General features: G+C 47.1%; 1 protein-coding gene across 1 annotated transcript in view; it reads right to left on the reverse strand.

Annotated features, from left to right (window-relative positions):
• The window catches only part of LOC115462494 (nuclear apoptosis-inducing factor 1-like), a 59,604-nt gene extending 43,181 nt beyond the window's left edge, over positions 1–16,423 (reverse strand). Inside the window, exons 1-4 of the mRNA XM_030192492.1 lie at positions 16,178–16,423; positions 11,806–11,880; positions 9,674–10,059; positions 8,912–9,114 (exon numbers count right to left, since the gene is read on the reverse strand). Coding sequence (XP_030048352.1) covers positions 8,912–9,114; positions 9,674–10,055 — 585 coding nt within the window. The 5' untranslated portion in view covers positions 10,056–10,059; positions 11,806–11,880; positions 16,178–16,423. The remainder of the gene's footprint in view (positions 1–8,911; positions 9,115–9,673; positions 10,060–11,805; positions 11,881–16,177) is intronic.
• Between the last annotated feature and the right edge of the window lie 2,658 nt (positions 16,424–19,081).

Below are 19,081 nucleotides of genomic sequence, written 5' to 3' on the forward strand. Positions count from 1 at the left end.
TGCACTAACCACTAGGCTACTCCTCCACTAGCAACATTCCATGTAGAAGCCTGCCCTTGCAGATCAGCAATGCGGCCGTGCAGGCTTCTGTTTCTGTGAGTCTGACGTCCTGCACGTACGCTTCTACATGGAATGTTGCTAGTGGAATAGCAACATTCCCTGTAGAATCTCAAATAGTAGCAACATTCCATGTAAAATCTCCAATAGTAGCAACATTCTATGTAGAATCTCCAATAGAAGCAACAGAATCTCAAATAGTAGCAACATTCCATGTTCCACTGCACTAACCACTAGGCCACTCCTCCACTAGCAACATTCCATATAGAATCTCAAATACGGAAAGGGAAATGGGACTTGCTATACCACCTTTCTGTGGCTTTTGCAACTACATTCAAAGTGGTTTACATAGTATATATAGGTATGTATTTGTACCTGGGGCAATGGAGGGTTAAGTGACTTGCTCAGAGCCACAAGGAGCTGCAGTGGGACTCAAACCCAGTTCCCCAAGATCAAAGTCCGCTGCACTAACCACTAGGCTACAATCAGCACATGGCCATTACATGAAAAAGTAAAATGCAGCCATTTTACTGCAGCGCTAAAAGTGGCCTCAGTGCACGGGAACCCCGTGTGCTAAAAGTAGCGTGTGCCACTTTTTATCGTGGCTTAGTAAAAGGGCTCCGAAGGAAGAGAGGAACGAGACTTCTACAAGTTAGGAAAATTAACACAGAAAGTGCAGGCAACTATGTAGAGATCGTTGCTGAAGGGTGTTAAGAGAAAGAACTGGTTAGGAAAGAACTACACTGGCTGCCCATCAAACAGCGTGTCACTTTCAAATATATACGTCTGGTGTTTAATTTATTTAAAAAAATGATGCAGGTAATAATTTATCTTTATTGCTGAAAAGGAGTGAAATTACAAGAACTCTGTGATCATCTCAGCAGGAGTTGCTTTATGCTCCTGCTGTAACAATTGCCATAAAAGCTAGGGCTAGGAAGTGTATTCCAAATCATGGCACCATTTAGTTAGAATTTATTTGCCAAATGGCATCTGAATGGAGCAAAATTATCTGATATTTTGAAGGAAGTTGAAAGCTTAATATTTATAAAAGCTTATAGAGATACTGGACTCTGTCAGCTAACAATAGTTTGAAGCTGGAGAAGGCTGGAGAGAGATCAAGGACACATGACTTATCGATAGCAAAAACACTTTATTATTGTTGTATACAAGGCCCAACATGGCACCGTGTTTCGGTATTAAGTGCCTGCCTCAGGGGTCTACAGAACATTAAATATATTAAAACTTAAAGATATAAAAGGGTGTGGAATGATACAAAATAAATACAATTAGATAAAATAAACGATATATTGATTGAATATCTAAACATACATATTTGTTGAAAACTTACAGGGGAGTAAGAATAATAAAATTTGATGAAAATAATCAAAGAAGGACATGATTGAACATGTATCTCCAAATAAACATAAAATGGTATCTATAGATAGTGTACCATGAAACAATATATCCATTTGTCAATGAGTAGGAGTATCATGTCATAATATTAAATTTAAAAAGCATAAAAAACAAAAGTAGATACTTTAATAGTACATTATTTAAACCAGGTGATGATCGTGTATACGAGGAGGGGCATTTTCGAAAGGGACGTCCAAGTTTCGATTTGGACGTCCTTGCAAAAGTCCCAATCCAGGGGCGGGGAAACCCGTATTTTCAAAACAAGATGGATGTCCATCTTTCGTTTCGAAAATACCATCAGGGACGGTAAAATGGTATTATTTCTCCAGGAATAACACAGGTTACAGTGTTCATTGCAAGCTGTGTTATTCAATTTACAGAGTAATGAGGTGTTTTGCAAACATTTGCATGCTTTGCATCTCATTACGATGTCTCCTCTGGTATCTTAAATTAATGTGCATTATGGGAATACAATGCATGTTATGACTATAAGCATCTTGATAAATTACCCCCTTATTATTCTGCTAAGAACAACTGAAAATTCAAATAATCCACAAGCGTGGAAAGAACACCAGAATCCCAGGAAGAAACACAAGACAAGAACAGGAGTGGGAAATGGATGCTGGCACCTCAAAATCAGACCAAGGGATATCAAAGTAAAAGTTTTATTGATAATTCTTAATGACGACTTGACACAGCACCGTGTTTCGATTCAAACGTGCCTGCTTCAGGAGTCTTTTGATGATATACGATGTGAATGTAACTATTAAAAATGTGTCCGTCAGAGAATGAATTGCAAAGGGGTCTTAACAAAGACCCCCTTTCAAGTCTGGAAGTCTCAAAACTGTGCATTGTCAGTGATTAGCTAACAGATGATGACGAACGGTTTTGAGACTTCCAAACTTTGAAACGGTCTTTGTTAAGACTCCTTTTCAATTCAGTCTTTGATGACGTTCCCATTTTTAATTGTGACATCCATATCGTCAAGAGACTCCTGAGACAGGCATGTTTGAGCTGAAACAGTCATCATTAAAAATCATCAATAAAAGTTTTAGATCTCATCTTTGGTGTCCTTTGGTCTGATTTTGAAGAACAACTAAAATCCATTTTGTTGCTAATGACTTAGGAACTAGCAGATCAACATTCAGCCTGCTGTTGTCTGCTTTTTAAAAATTGCTGGCCGCCACAGGCTTTTTATACCTGAATATTCATGGCTATACCTGGATAACGGTGCTGAATTTTTGGTTATAATGCAGTTACTGTCATTTATCTGGATACCAGCAATATACAGACTGGTAGCCAGATGAAATTAGGATAGACTTTTTCTGTCCTATCTTCTTGCAGATAGTTACCTGGTTAGTAGACTGAATTCCCCTAATCTTCAAAAGCATTTAACCAGTCAGGATCAGCACCTGGCTGATTCAATGCCTCATAACTGGCTATCCACAAATTTTCAGCGGGACAGGCCGGGCCATGATCTGCTGAAAATTTGCAGTTAGCGGCTATCTGCCGAATTTCAGTGCCAGTTTGGTGGCCATATTTGGCCATGTGAATACCAGCCTATCTTTGGTCGGTTCAAACTTAACTGGCCACCACTCAATATCAGCTTGGCTGGTTAAGTTTGAACCAGCCAAAAATAAACTGGATATTCAATGCCGGTCACCGGAAACAGAGCGGCATTAAATATTCAAGCTCAGCACCGACCATGGGCGTTAGCTGGGCTAAATCCCGCGGTCTGAATATCGGGCCCAGTATTGCTGCTACCCAGATAACTCATGGCTATTCCCAGACTCTGCCCCTGGGCCTCCTTGGCACTGTTTAGATAGTGCCAAAGAGGTCTGACCTGGTGAGGGGGGGGGGGGGGGGGGGGGCTTATCTGGATAGAAGCCACTCCTAACTGGATACATTCTGTTGAATATCAGGTCCTAGTACTTAAAGAATGTGCTTTGCAACCAAATATTTTTTGTACTATGGACCTCTTTTTTGGGAAAAAAATATACTGGTCGATATTCAAAAGGATTATTCAGAAGAAATTGGAGAGTCATGGGATAGGAGGTAGTGTCCTATTGTGGATTAAAAACTGGTTAAAGGATAGAAAACAGACAGTAGGGTTAAATGGTCAGTATTCTCAATGGAGAAGGATGGAAAGTGGGGTTCCACAGGGTTCTGTGTTTGGACCACTGCTTTTTAACATATTTATAAATGATCTAGAGTTTATGTGAGGTAACTAGTGAGGTAATTAAGTTTACTGATGACACAAAGTTATTCAAAGTTGTTAAATCGCAAGAGGACTGTGAAAAATTACAAGAGGACCTTACTAGCCTGGGAGACTGGGCGTCTAAATGGCAGATGATGTTTAATGTGAGCAAGTGCAAAGTTATGCATGTGGGAAAGAGGAACCCGAACTATAGCTATGTATTCAAGATTCCACGTTAGGAATCACCGACCAAGAAAGGGATCTCGGCGTCGTTGTTGATGATACGTTGAAATCCTCTACTCAGTGTGCTGCGGCGACGGCTAAGAAAGCAAATAGAATGTTAGGTATTAGTAAGAAACGAATGGAAACAAAAGTGAGGATGTTATAATGCTTTTGTATTGATTCACAGTGCGACCGCACCTCGAATATTGTGTTCAATTCTAGTCGCCGCATCTCAAAAAAGGTATAGTGGAATTACAAAAAGGTACAGAGAAGGGAGATGAAAATGATAAAGGGGATGGGATGACATCCCTATGAGGAAAGGCTGAAGCATCTAGGGCTCCTCAGCTTGGAGACAAGACGGCTGAGGGGAGATATGATAGAGGTCTATAAAATAATGAGTGGAATGGGTAGACATGAATCATTTGTTTACGCTTTGCAAAAATACTAGGACTAGAGGGCATGCGATAAAGCTACAAAGTAATACATTTATTACAAATCGGAGAAAATATATCTTACTCAACGTGTAACTCTGGAATTCGTTGCCAGAGAATGTGGTAAAGGCAGTTAGCTTAGCGGAGTTTAAAAAGGGTCTGGACGGCTTCCTAAAGGAAAAGTCCATAGACCATTATTAAATTGACTTGGGGAAAATCCACTGCTATTTCTGGGATAAGCAGCATAAAATGTATTTTCTGGGACCTTGCCAGGTGCTTGTGACCTCACTGTTGGAAACAGAATGCTGGGCTTGATGAATCTTTGGTCTGTCCCAGAGTGGCAATACTTATGTACTTATTATTAAGACCTTGGGGCAATGGGTATGGAGTGGGGGCACATGAAGGGCCTAGGGATTTATGTCAGGGACATGAAGATTTCTCATCCTTGAGTCACTGTTCTTGTATGTGAGAATGGGGTGATGATATGATGGTATGTTGGCCTGCCAAGTCTCCATTGTTGCCTGAGTGTGTGGGGTGGAATTTTGGGGGCACAAACACTCTTTGTTATTTTTGTATGTACATAGAAGGGGTGCATATGTTGGGGCTACGGGATCTCCATCATTGTGTTTTGTTTTTGGGAGAGGTTGGGGGTGATTGGGGGCCTAACTCTCATGATCGTCAGCCACTTTACTTAAGGGCTTTAGTGAGTATATGGAAAATAGTACATAGAGCACATCACACTATCAGGCTCACTTTCGAAAGAAAAGGGCGTCCAAAAAGCTACACAAAGGCACATGGGCGTCCCCGTGAAAGAAGGTCGACCAAATCCAATAATCGAAACAGGGCTGAAAGGATGCCCTCAGCGTGAGGACGCCCATCTATGGTTGTCCCCACAGGGGGCGTGTTATGGGCGGCGTTACGAGATGGGCGCCCCCAGCGTATAATGGCTAGCGAAATAGTTTCGCATGAGTGGGAACATGGACGTCCTTAGTTAGACCTGAAATAAAAGCGACCAAGGTAAGGGGGAAGTCGTGTTTAGACCCATTAGCGATTTTGTGCAGTTGGAGAGTGGCGAGAGCGTTATTTGGAGAGAAAGCTGAGAGTTTTTTGAGTGCCTGTTACCTTTGTCTGTGTGCCACAGTTGGAACGTTTTCATCCTCACCTGCCTCACTTGTGTTTTACCTTTTCAGCTTTCCGTACCCCTTCAAGCCCCCAAACCCAGACACCATTACTCCTTCCTCTATCTCCCCATCCCCTCTCCCAATCCCTGTCCATTCACTGTCCCAAGTTCATATTTCATTCCCTTACCTGTTGGTAGTTTGTTTCTTTGTCCTGTGTACTGCTGCAGCGTGTTTGTGAAGACTGCTTGGAGAGTGATTGGCTAGAGGGTGTGGCAGGAGTGCTTGCAGTGTGGCTCTGCTGTGTGTGACCACATTGTTTGTCGGGGAGAGTGAGTGTCAGCTTCTGTTTGTTGCTGCTGTGTTTCACCAAGTTAGTAGGGAGAGATGAGCACTGGTGTCACTGCATTGCACCTGTAGTGTGGGGAAATGGAGGCACTAAATGCACAGGTGGCTTACATGTTGGAGGAAGAGGGGAGGCACCGCAGGAGGTATTCACGCCCCAGAGTTTTCAGGCCCCATAGCAGTTTCCTAGATCTCACTGACCTGCAGTGTCTCACTAGGTACTGCTTTGATAGGACTGCCATTCAGCACCTTTGTGACCAGCTCCAACCCCTCCAGCAACCAAGACCTGTAGGAACAACCCCATCCCTGTGCACCTAAAGATCACTGCTTCTCTATCTTTTCTGGCCACTGGGAGTTTCCAGTCTGTCCTATCTGTGAACACGGGCCTCACCCAGGCTTCCATTTCTAACTGCCTCACCCAGTTCCTTGATGCCTTCCTTACCCACACCTCTGAGTACATCACTTTCCCCACCACCCCCCAGGCCCTGCAGAACAAAATGGCTGATTCCTACGCCGTAGCTCGCTTCCCCTCGGTCATAGGCGCCATTGACTGCACACATGTCGCACTCAGTCCCCCCCCCCCCCCACCGGGCACGAGAAGACACTTATGACGTTTAATGTGAGCAAGTGTAAGGTGATGCATGTGGGGAAAAAGAACCCGAATTATAGCTACGTCATGCAAGGTTACTACTACTACTACTACTACTATTTAGCATTTCTATAGCGCTACAAGAGGGGAGGAAGAGGGGAGGTTCCACGTTAGGAGTTACGGACCAAGAAAGGGATCTGGGTGTCGTCGTCGATAATACACTGAAACCTTCTGCTCAGTGTGCTGCTGCGGCTAGGAAAGCTAATAGAATGTTGGGTATTATTAGGAAAGGTATGGAAAACAGGTGTGAGGATGTTATAATGCCGTTGTATCGCTCCATGGTGCGACCGCACCTTGATTATTGTGTTCAATTCTGGTCGCCGCATCTCAAGAAAGATATAGTAGAATTGGAAAAGGTGCAGCGAAGGGCGACTAAAATGATAGCGGGGATGGGACGACTTCCCTATGAAGAAAGACTAAGGAGGCTAGGGCTTTTCAGCTTGGAGAAGAGACGGCTGAGCGGAGACATGATAGAGGTATATAAAATAATGAGTGGAGTGGAACAGGTGGGTGTGAAGCGTCTGTTCACGCTTTCTAAAAATACTAGGACTAGGGGGCATGCGATGAAACTACAGTGTAGTAAATTTAAACAAATCAGAGAAAATGTTTCTTCACCCAACGCATAATTAAACTCTGGAATTCATTGCCGGAGAACGTGGTGAAGGCGGTTAGCTTAGCAGAGTTTTAAAAGGGGTTAGACGGTTTCCTAAAGGACAAGCCCATAAACCGCTACTAAATGGACTTGGGAAAAATCCACAATTCCAGGAATAACATGTATAGAATGTTTGTATGTTTGGGAAGCTTGCCAGGTGCCCTTGGGCTGGATTGGCCGCTGTCGTGGACAAGATGCTGGGCTCGATGGACCTTTGGTCTTTTCCCAGTGTGGCATTACTTATGTACTTATGAACAGGAAAGCATTCCACTCACTCAATATGCAAGTTGTGTGTGACACCCAGGAGGAGATTCTAGACGTGTGTGCCCAATACCCAGGTTCCACCCATGATGCCTATATTGTAGCACTCAGGAATCTTCCCCAGGTTTGAGCGAGGGGAGATCACCCGCGGATGGTCCTAGGTAAGTGCAGCATGGATCTGCCCAAACTGTACCTCCTCTACCGGGCAACCCTCAGCAGTTTCTCCCTCCAGCTCACTCCACAACCCACTATTCCTCCCCCCCCCCCCTCCACACACACACACACACACACACACACACACGTTACCCGCTTGAAACAATACACACTCATCTTTCTTATCCTGCTTCTCCCCAAAGGTGACAGAGGCTACCTACAGCGAAGTTGGCTCATGAACCCCATAGTGCACCCACAAACAGGGTCAGAGGAGAACTACAACAGTAGACATCGGACCACCCATGGCATCATCGAGCGCACCTTCGGACAACTTAACAACAGGTTCCGATGTCTGGAACATTCTGCAGGGGAGCTCCTGTACAGCCCTCAAAAGGTGGCAAAGATATTCCTGGCCTGCTGCATGCTACATAATTTGGCAATGTGCAAGGACAGGCCCTCCCAGAAGAGCCACAGCCACCACAGCAGCAGGCCCCAGATGAACAGGACGAGGAGCCCCCTCCCGCCCACAGAGCAGAGTGCACACAAGCTGGGGGTCAGAGCCAGGCAAAGTCTGATCAAGACAAGTTTTGTGTGAGAGGAAGTTGACATTTATTTCTATGACATAGTATTTACACACCACCACCACCACCACCACCACCCCCCTCCCACCACCATCATCCGCTCTGTGTATGTTCCCCTCCCTCCTCCCCCCCCCAGCATGCCCCATCACTTTCCCCGCTCTCTCCTCTGGCCCTGTCCCCTCCTATCCCTCCCACAGTGTTTCTTTGCAGCTGGTGCTTCAGGGGAACTTTGTTGAGAGTCCTTTGATGAGCTCCCACTCTCCTCCTCTGTGTCCACAAGGCAGCCTGCTGCCTCGGCTGCCCTGTGGAAGTCCGGCCACCTTGAGGTCTGTGGCTTGCCCTGCAACCTGGGCACAGGACCCAGAAGGGGAGCTGGTGTGGTGGCTGCTGGACCAGTGGCTGAGGAGGTTGAGGATCTCAAGCTCCTCTTCTTAGCGGGCGGTTGCTGTGCAGTGGTGGAAATAGACGCTACTTGTTGCTGCATCAGGGCTGTACTAGGTGCTTTCAGGTCACGACGTAGGCCCTCGATGCTGTGCTCCAGCCGTTGGAGCTGTTGTACCACTTCACGTTGGGCCTGTACCGCTTCCCATTGCACCTGGAGTGCTTCCCGTTGCACCTGGAGCGCTAACCGTTGCTCCTGGATCACTTCCCGTTGCACCTGGAGCGCTTCCCGTTGCAGCTCCAATTTCTGGCGCCGGTAGTCTTCCATGTGCTCATTCTTGCCCAACAATTGTGTGGCAAGGCAAAGTAGCTGCCTCCTCTGGCTGGATGGCCTCTGCTGAGGAGGTGCCCCCCCTTCTGCATCTTCTTCTTCTTCTTCTTTAATGCCAACATCGGCAAAGGCTGCGGGTGGTGGAGGGAGAGCCTCTGCTGCGGGTGGTGGAGGGAGAGCCTCTGCTGCTGGGTCCCGTGGTTCCACCCCATGGTGCTGTGCGCTTTCTTGTGCAGGTCCACTGGTTTGCTGCTCTGTGTGCTGTGGCTGGTGGCCACTAGGGCTAGCTTCTTCCTTCACCTGGATAATTAAGATGTCATCACCTGCACAGCAATAGGGGAGGAAGTGTGTTGGTCAAAATAACCCACTTTTGTTTTTCAGCATTCATATAAATAGCCCCACACGCAAAGACCCAGCAAAGAGATGGTGAGGAATGGGATTGGCAGGCAAGCCACAGTTGTCATTGTACATGGTACAGAGCTGGAGACGAGGAGCGCAGTGTACTACAGAGAATGACGTGGAAGAGACCCACACAGGCAGGTGGGTAGACATAGAACTGTGGAAGGAGTGCAGAGGACACAGTGACTATAGCACAGAGGTGTGGGAAGGAGATATGTAGAGTTTGGGGTTGGGAAAAGAGGAGGGAGTGGGGAAGGCCCCCAAAGCTGTGAAACAGTGGTAACCTACACACACATTGCTGGAAATCCTCTCCCCTCCCCCCTGCTACTCCTGGTGCCATGGTCTGTAATGAATAGTGATTTGTATTGCATGTTGTGTTTTCACGCCTTCCCCTACTGAGGAGCACCACACTGTTCCCCACTTGTGTAAAACAGAGTGTAGTGCAGCACAACAGATACCCCAGCTTCCTAATGGTGAACCTACCTGAGCCCTCAGCCTGTGCTGATGTGTCAAGGGACCCAATGCCGTGGATCCCCTGCTGGGGCAAGAGCCCATGAATGGTGCGCTCGATTGGGGTCAAGTTAGCAGTGACATCTGCTGGGGGGTTGGCACCAACCCTCCTCTTGACATCATACTTCAGCCAGCGCCACTTCCGTTTGCAGTCTTCCACATACCTACCACAGTGGAAAACCGCGTTGAGCCGGTCCCTTACTGCCTCCCATTCTCTCTGCCTCGTTGTAGCAGCCAGCCACTGGCCCCTGGGAGCAAAGAGATGCGTGTGCCTCCTCTGTATTTCCTGAACCAGTAGCTCAATTTCTGGGTCGCTGAAATTACCCTTGCGGGTGGGTGCTTGCTTTGGTGCCATTGTACTGTAAACATAAAAAAAGAAGCTTTTACCTTGCCCTCCCCCTTTCCCTGAGAGGGGGGCACCTTGCAGAGGACAGGGAGGTACAGAGGGCTCAGGGCAGCCCAGAAACAGCACTGACACCTTTTAGTTAAAATGTTTAAAAAGCTCCAGCACTGTTATAAAACTAACTCAGGTGCCCATAGATGCTAGAGATGTGTTTAAATTTTATGAGTTTGTAACTGGGGGGGGATGTGCAGTGAAGTCTGTTACAAGGCTCCTGATTGGCTGTCTGAGGCCCCAGGGAAAGCAGGGAGTCTGAGGGGCATGTGGAGCAAGCCTGAGGGACAGTTTGGAAGGTGGCCAATAGGAGCCAGGATCTGCTAAAGGGCATGGATTTGGACCAATGAGGTGGCAGGAGGCAGCCTGACCCATAGATTGGCGCAAATTTCAAGCCAATCCAGGGGACAGGAGGGGTGGAACAGCAGAGAAAGCATAGCAAGCCAGAGGCAACCTGGGAGAGAGAAAGGCAAGCCCAGGCAAAGGGAGGAGGCTGCAAGCATGCTCTGAGAGGAGAAGATCAGATCCAGGCAGGAGTGTGCTGCAAGCTGGGGCAGAGAAGGGCAAGCTCAGGCAAGAGAGGCAGCTGCAGGCTGGAGGAGAAAAAGATTGAACCCAAGCAGGAGTGAGCTGCAGGCTGGAAGAGAAGGACCCACTGACGAGCCCCAGATGACGAGAGAGAAGTGGTGAGTCCTATAAGGGGCCAGGCACCAAAGCAGACAGAACAGAGGAGGAGGAGAAGGGGGTCTGGAACGAGCCGGGGGAAAAAGAGGAGCCGAGCTGCAGGTGAACAGGCGAGCTGGGGCCAAGGAGAGGAGCTGAAGCAGTAGCCACAGAGGCCATTCTTCAGGAAGAGAGAGAAGCAGAGGAGGAAGAGGGACCACACTGGGGAGCTGAGACGTGTTGGGAGCAGTGCAGAGCTGAATAGAGAGCAGCGTGGCAAGGGCCCTTGTGACAAGGCTACTGCCAGGGTGGCTAGGATGAAGCATTTAGACCCTGAAATACAAGTACAGAAGCCATTGCAAGGAGGAAGGCAGAGAGTAATCTGGAAACAAGGGAATGGATTCCCAGCTCCAGCAGAGGGAGCCAGGGGGATAGCCAGGCTGAGCCTATAATTTCATCCCCCACCAGGGGGAGGCAGAGGGAAGAAGCTCAGTTCCCCTGGATACGCAATCAATATACCATGCGGCCCAGCTGGTATAGAGAGGGGCCCATGGAGAAGGAAGAAGATGATTGGATGGATTATATGGAAGGAGGGGTAGATCATAGGGGAGAGAAATCCCAGGAGGGGGGAGAAGCCTCCATGGAGTGGGAGAGTTCCAAGGCAGGGATGGCCAGCTCCTGAGGGTTTGGAAGGGTGTTGGAGGTGAGAGTAACCTGCTTTATTGGAAGCCTGATGTATTTGGAAACCTGCTTCATTTACCTGCATTACCCAAGCTGCAAAGGTCTTAAATACAAATCCACTTACGCATCCAGCTTTTCCTACATAAGCACACAACTGTGGAACGCACTACCAACAACCGTGAAGACAACTTACGACCACCTAAGCTTCTGTAAATAACTAAAGACCAATCTATACGAAAAGGCATACCCCACCGATCCAACCTAAATGACTGATCTTGGCAACACAACTAAGCAAAGCAAGTAACGGCCAGAACACATCCAGTCCGTTTGTAATAGGGTTATGAAGTAGTAATAAAAGTTTTCTTACCTTTTTCCCGGAGCTGCTGGTAACTTTACTGGGCTTCAGGGGCGGTCTGAGGCATTTCTGGTTTCATTTAGGGGCCTGGAGGAGTACAGGGTATGTCAGATTTATTTTGGCTCATTTCTGGATTAGTCACTCTGGGGGTTGGCTTCAGAGAAGTTCAGGGCTAGAGCTGGGAAAGTTTGTGCCCAGTCACTGTGTCTGGTTAGACATCAGGGTTGCCAGATTTAAATAATTTTCCCAGCACAAAAACCACACACCCCCACCCCCGCCATCATCAACTCCGCCCCACCCTCATCAGCTTCACCCCCGCTATCAACCCCACCCCCGCCGTCATCAGCTCCACCACCGTCATCATCAGCTCCACCCCCGCCGTCACCAACCCTGCCCCCGTCATTAACCACCCCCCTCCCCGACGTCATTAACCACCCCCCCCCCCCCCGACGTCATTAACCACGCCCCCCGCAGGGTGAAAAACCGCATCCGGCAGAGAAAAAAAAACTGCCCGGCAAAAATAAAAGCAGCCCAAAAACTCGCAACCCGCAGCGGTCAAATATTTTCTACAGCGGGTCAATTGGGCGGGAAAACCGCCCATCTGGCAATCTTGTTAGACATCAGTGAGGGTGAAGGCAAGCAGAGCATTACTGGGTAATGCAAACTTCGCACATGCTCAGTATGGCTCTGAAGCACTTTGTAGGCCTGAAAGTGAAGTCAGGGAAAAACAGTTTCTTTGGCTGTTTTAAAAGAAAAAGATTTCTGATGGCAGTCCTGAATGGATTTGAAGGGTGAAAGTGGTAGTCATTATGTAAGGGGAAGCAGGTAAGAAGCCCTTTAAGCTTATATTATTTAAATGTTAATTTTAAATTTAAGTATGTGTTGGGCAGGGCCCCGGGAAAAAAATGTTTTAAATTTATTTTGCTTAACCAGAGTATCCAGGAGTCTTATTTGGATAAGCTAGGAGGGTCGGACTAAAAGAAAAATAAATTTAGTGGTGTTTTATGTGGAAAAGCGGTTAGAAGGAGTTTTAAGGGGCTGCGCATCTCTGGGGGCGCATTTGGGAATTTTAATGGTCAAATAGGATGGAGGAGGATGTTAGGAAAATTATAGGATAGTGATTGGGAAATTTCATTGATTATTTTTTGGACTTTTTTTTAGGAAAACACTGTGTGAATGGGAAAAAGCGTATTTTTAAAATCTCTAGGGTACCTAGAGAGATGAGCTGCACCAGCTCAGCGAGCGGGAGTAGTGTGGGACATGGGTACTGAAATATTCAGGAAATGTGCTTTCCCTATTATAGGCTATGTAACATAGAGGGGCATTTTCGATCGGGGACGCCCATCTCTAAGGGCACCCATCTCCGAGGACGGCGCCGTGAAGGGGCGGGGCTGACCGTATTTTCGAAACGAGATGGGTGTCCATCTTTCGTTTCGATAATACGATCGGGGACGCCCAAATCTCAACATTTCGTTCCATCTTAGAGATGGTCCACCTAAATGCTGAGATCGCCGGCTGTAGAGATGGGCGCCCTCGGTTTTCGCCAATAATGGAAACTAAGGGCGCCCATCCTCAAAAACGAACAACTCCAAGGCATTTGGTCGTGGGAGGGGCCAGGATTCGTAGTGCACTGGTCCCCCTCACATGCCAGGACACCAACCGGGCACCCTAGGGGGCACTGCAGTCGACTTCACAAATTGCTCCCAGGTACATAGCTTCCTTACCTTCGGTGCTGAGCCCCCCCAAAACCCACTCCCCACAACAATACACCACTACCATAGCCCTAAGGGGTGAAGGGGGTACCCACATGTGGGTACAGTGGATTTCTGATGGGTTTTGAAGGGCTTCCATTTTCCACCACAAGTTAACAGGTGGGGGGGGGGGGGGGGGGGGAGATGGGCCTGGGTTCGCCTGCCTGAGGTGTACTGCACCCACTAAAACTGCTCCAGGGACCTGCATACTGCTGCGATGGACCGCAGTATGACATTTAAGGGTGGCATAGAGGCTGGCAAAAAAAATTTTTAAAGTTGTTTTTTTAGGGTGGGAGGGGGTTAGTGACCACTGGGGGAGTCAGGGGAGGTCATCCCCGATTCCCTCCGGTGGTCATCTGGGCAGTTCGGGCACTTTTTTGTGACTTGAACCTAAAAAAAAAAAAAGGACCAAATAAAGTGGACCAAATTCTCGCCCTTCTTTTTTCCATTATCGGCAGAGGACGCCCATCTCTTCTCGGCCGATAAACACGCACCAGTCCCGCCTTCACTACGCTTCCAACACGCCCCCGTGAACTTTGTTCGTCCCCGCAACCGACTGCAGTTGGAGGCGCCCAAAATGTTTTTCCGATTATACTGATTTGGGCGCCCGCGGGAGAAAGATGCCCATCTCCTGATTTGTGTCGAAAGATGAGCGTCCTTCTCTTTCGAAAATAAGCTGGATAGTAACATAGTAGATGACGGCAGAGAAAGTCCTGCACGGTCCATCCAGTCTGCCCGACAAGATAAACTCATATGTGCTACTTTTTGTGTATACCTGACCTTGATTTGTATCTGCCATTTTCAGGGCACAGACCGTAGAAGTCTGCCCAGCACTAGCCCCGCCTCCCACTTTTTGCTTTCAAAATGGAGCTGACAGCAGGGAATTCCAAGTTCCATGTTTACAGTGGAAACTGTAATATCTGTGGTGAAGGTTTTGATTGGCTCCAGAGGGACAGATGATGTCATTCAATTCTAGTTTCCAGGGTTACAGTTTGGCTTGATAGTGAAGGGAGGTTAGAAAGCTGCTCAGGTAGGAGAAAAGTTGTCCTAATACCCTCAATATAGAAAAAAAGGGTTTGTTTTTATATAAGGGAGGTCTAAGAGACACAGAAACTGAGGGCTAGATGCACTAAACTTAACAAGCCAGCAACGTGGTTTTTAAACTGGTTCTATCCTTTTGCTAAGGTTTTATCACCCTACCGATTTCCAGTTGTCTCTTTCCATTGTTCTTTTCCTTGACCTATTCCCTAACGACACCTTGACTTTGTCTCGCTTAACTTCTCACAATGGAATACATAACTGATTGTAACTAACTGCATTTCCATTATTTACAATGTATTGTAAGCCACACTGAACCCGCAAATAGGTGGGAAAATGTGGGATACAAATGCAATAAAATAAATAAAAATAAATAAATAAGTAGTAAACCAGGACATGCACAAAAGGGCAGTTTCCTGTCACGGTAGCAGCCAACGAAAACGGAATGCAGATGAGCAAATTAGTATTATAATGTATATGCGATGCGATGCACTACCGTTTTCCGATCCCCGTACCGTGGAAAACCTAACGGGAGGTCTGCAACTCACGTTGGGGCTGCTGCGCGGGAATCGGAAGGAAAAAAAAACATCCAAGTGCTTGTCAGGGACGTCCAAGTGCCTAACACGAGCTGGATGTCTTCCTTCAGCTTTTGTGATGGGTGTCCTTCTCGGACGTGTTTTTCTTACCTGCCAGAACTGACTACAACCACAGTTCTCTCAACAGCCCCTCCAAGGTTGTTTTCAGCTTGCGCCCCCTTCCCCCAGGATCGGGATCTATGAGGACATCCAAATCAAAACTTTTTGGATGTCCCTCCCTCCAGGTCTCTCTCAGCCAATCACAGCACGTTTAGCTGACATCTAAATGCGCTGTGATTGGCTGAGAGAGACCTGGAGAGAGGGAGGTCCTCACATGTCCGGATCCTGTGTGTGTGTGTGTGTGGGGGGGGACTCAAGCTAAAAAGAACCTTGGAGGGGCTGTTGAGAGAACTGTGGTGTGGTCAGTTCAGGCAGGTAAGAAAAACAGGGAAGTTCTTTTTTTTTTTTCTTCTTCAGAGCGTCCTTCCTAATTGCCTTTTGTAAGCCTGCCTTTAACATGCAAAGCAGTAAACAATGGAAATGTTACACAAGGGAAGAGCAGCAGCACTTAAATTAACTGGGGCTCTTTTCAGCACTCTCTCTTTCGAGGTTTCAGGCTGCTGACAAGTTTCCTGCTTGTCAGGGACATCTTTTTTTTTGTTGTTTTTTTTGAGTGAAGGACGTGCTTGGCATGTGAAAGTCTGCAAAGATTATGGGGGCAACTTTTGTTTTTTTTCAGCATAACGCTTGGCTGCTCTGCGCATGCTCAGCTGGCCAACTGGCTTGGAATGAAATCCCATGCAAATGAGCTAGCAGTGACCAGCTCATTTGCTGCATGCCCGTTTCTTACTGATTAGCCATGGAATGAGTAAGAGAAGGGCTTTAACGATTTTTTTTAGTGCATCTACCCCTGAGTTGGGTAAGAGCCAGTAAAGTTTTGGGAGGCTTGCTCTGAGAGAACACCTTAAAGGTGTTGAACTGGAGAGTATAGTATGGTTAAAAACAAAATACAAAAGTTACCTTTTTCTTTTGGAGTGCTGGAGGGGTCTTCAGGGCTGCAGAGATGATCCTAAGCATTCTGAGATGTATTCAGGAGGAGATCAGAGGCCAGTTTTAAATCCTTTTGTGTATTTGGAGACCCTATTAGGGGGTGCATGATACTCCTGGCTCCTTTTGGGACATTTTTAGGGGCAGGAAGTGTTTATGACCAGCCCTGATGGCTGGCTGGCTTTAAGTGAAGGACAGGCAGAGAGCATGACTGGGTAATGGCAAGCTCTGCACATGCTCAGTAAGATTCTGAAGCTCTGAGTAGGCCTGAAATCTGGGCCTGAACAGGGCTTTGGTGAGGATTAATTAATTAGATTCTTTTTGATAGTACGGGCATTTGGGGGTCCTTTTTGGGTGAGCTAAGGGAATCTGTCCAAAATAAAATATTGTTTTTAAATTGTCTTTAGGGAGATACACAGTTTTAGAGGGCTGCGCATCTTTGGAGGTGCGTTTTGGAATTCCAATGGTTATATAGGATGGGGATGTACTATATGGCTCCAGAAAAAGGAGGACACATTGATCCAGTCCAGGTTTTGCTTCCATTGAAAGTAATGGAAGTAAAACCCAGACTGGCTCAATCTGTCTTCCTTTTTCTAGAGCCATATGGTAACCCAGAGAATTTTATGAATTACTTTATGGTTTTGTTTTGTTTTTTGGGGAGGGGGGGGGAAACGCGGTGCGGTCGGTGGAATATGTATTTTTAAATTCTGCAGTTATCAGGGTACCGGGAGAGATGTGCTACACCTGCTCAGCGAGCGGGAGGGGTATGACATGTGCGGGTGTCAAAATATTTAGGAAATGATTTTTCCATTAAAGTCTGTGGGACTTGTGGTTTTTAAAATGGAGCTGACACCAGGGAAAGTCGGATTCCATATTCTCAGCACAAACTGCAACTTAAGTGCTGGAGAGTTTGATTGGCTCGGAAGGGACAGATGATGTCATCTGAGTGGTTTCCTTGACTACGGCTTGGGTAAAAGGGGAGAAGGATAGGAAGAAGAGAACTGACAGGAAGGTTTTTTTCTATGCTGGCAGAGAAAAAAAAGTTTTACATCTGTGGAGTCAGCTGATAACACAGAGTCTTTCTGGAGGCAGTACTGTAGTGGTGTAGGAAGGGGGGGGGGGGGGGTGTCGGCTCCGCTGGTTCCCTGCTCCCTCTGCCCCGGTTTGGCAAGAATTGGTAAATGTAAGTATATAATAATGAATGCCTTCGTGAAACAAAATTATAGGATACTAGTAAAAAAGGCCCGTTTCTGAAACAAATGAAACAGGCGCTAGCAAGGTTTTCCTCGTAGTGTGTATGTTTGAGAGAGTGTATGTGAGAGTGACTGCGTGAGCGAGAGAGAGTGAATGTGTGCGTGTGTGACAGAGAGAGTGAGTCTGGGTGCGAGTGTGTCTGTGTGAGAGAAAGTGTGTGTGTGAGAATGAGTGTGTGTGCAATTGCGTATGTGAGACACAGTGAGTGTGAGAGTGTGTTTCACACAGATACAGTGTGTGCGAGAGAGAGAGTGTGTGTGACACAGACTGTCTGTGAGATCGAGTGCATGAGACCAAGAGAGTGTGTGAGTGAGTGACTGTGTGATACATAGTGAATGTGATACAGTGTGAGACATAGAGTGTGTGAGAGACAGTGTGTGAGAGTGAGAGAGAGAAAGACACTGGCTGTGAGAGAGTTTGTGTGTGTGACAGAGATGCTCCCCCTCCCTCTCGCTCTCTCTAGTGTCAGGCCCCCCTCCCTCTCTCTCTGGTGTCAGGCCCCCCCTCCCTCCCTCTCCGGTGTTATGACCAGGGCTGTGGAGTCGGTACAAAAATCCTTCGACTCCGACTCCTCAGTTTATGGTACCTCCGACTCCGACTCCTCAGTTTTTTTTTTATTTTTTATTTGTAAGAAGTCTTTTATTGAAAATTTGCAATAAACAATATACAATATTCATCGCTCTGCACTGGTATGTTTACAATGTAGTCCAGACAAGATGAGACCCAAATAGTGCAGTTTGCTGCCACAGTACAACAGTGAAATATAACTGTAGAAACTTCAACTTTTTGTTATTTTGTTTTAATAATGAAAACATTACCCCCCCCATCCCCCATCTAAACAACCGCCTCCATCCTTTATTAAAACCTACCCAATCCCTCCCACCCCCTTCTATTTCCCTGCCCTTCACGACTGTCTCACTGTGCGTCATTCACACTTCTCACATGTGCCTGTTCTAAACATTACCTACTGCATTAACAAAGAACTGCCATATATCATGCCACTTGTGCGTTTGATGTCTCCTGACTGCCAAGAGTCTTTCCATCTCGCACACATGTTTCAGTTTATTGTGCCATCTCTTAACCGACGGGACCCCCTGTTGTTTCCAGTGCTGTGCAATTGTCACTCGGGCAACACATACCGCCTGCCTCAGCAGCTTATGCTGCGCAGCCGGCATGCCCTCTACTTTTGCAGCAAAAAGAAACACCGTCGAGGCCCAAGGAATGGGTGTTTGTAACCAGCTCTGCAGCCTGTTTTGAACCGCCTTCCAGAAAGCTCTCACTTTATGACAATTCCACCAAAGGTGTCCCATCGTCCCCCTCATACCACACCCCCTCCAGCAAAGTCCTGATGTATTTGGGTATATGCGCTGGAGGCGGTCAGGAGTAAGGTACCATCTGTATAGCACCTTCATAGCATTTTCCCTTAGCGGGACGTGTATGGAGACCCTTGTCGCTTCACGTTCTATTCTCTCCCACCCCGGCACATCCAGTGTCATCCCCAAATCCCTCTCCCAAGCCCTCCTATGACACTCATACACAGGGTTTTGCGTAGTGATATATTTGTAAAGTGTGCCTATCAAGCCTCTAGAAGTGGTTAACTTTTCACATATCTCCTCTAAGTAG

The sequence above is a fragment of the Microcaecilia unicolor genome, chromosome 1 (assembly GCF_901765095.1).
Source record: "Microcaecilia unicolor chromosome 1, aMicUni1.1, whole genome shotgun sequence".
Taxonomy (NCBI): Eukaryota; Metazoa; Chordata; class Amphibia; order Gymnophiona; family Siphonopidae; genus Microcaecilia; species Microcaecilia unicolor.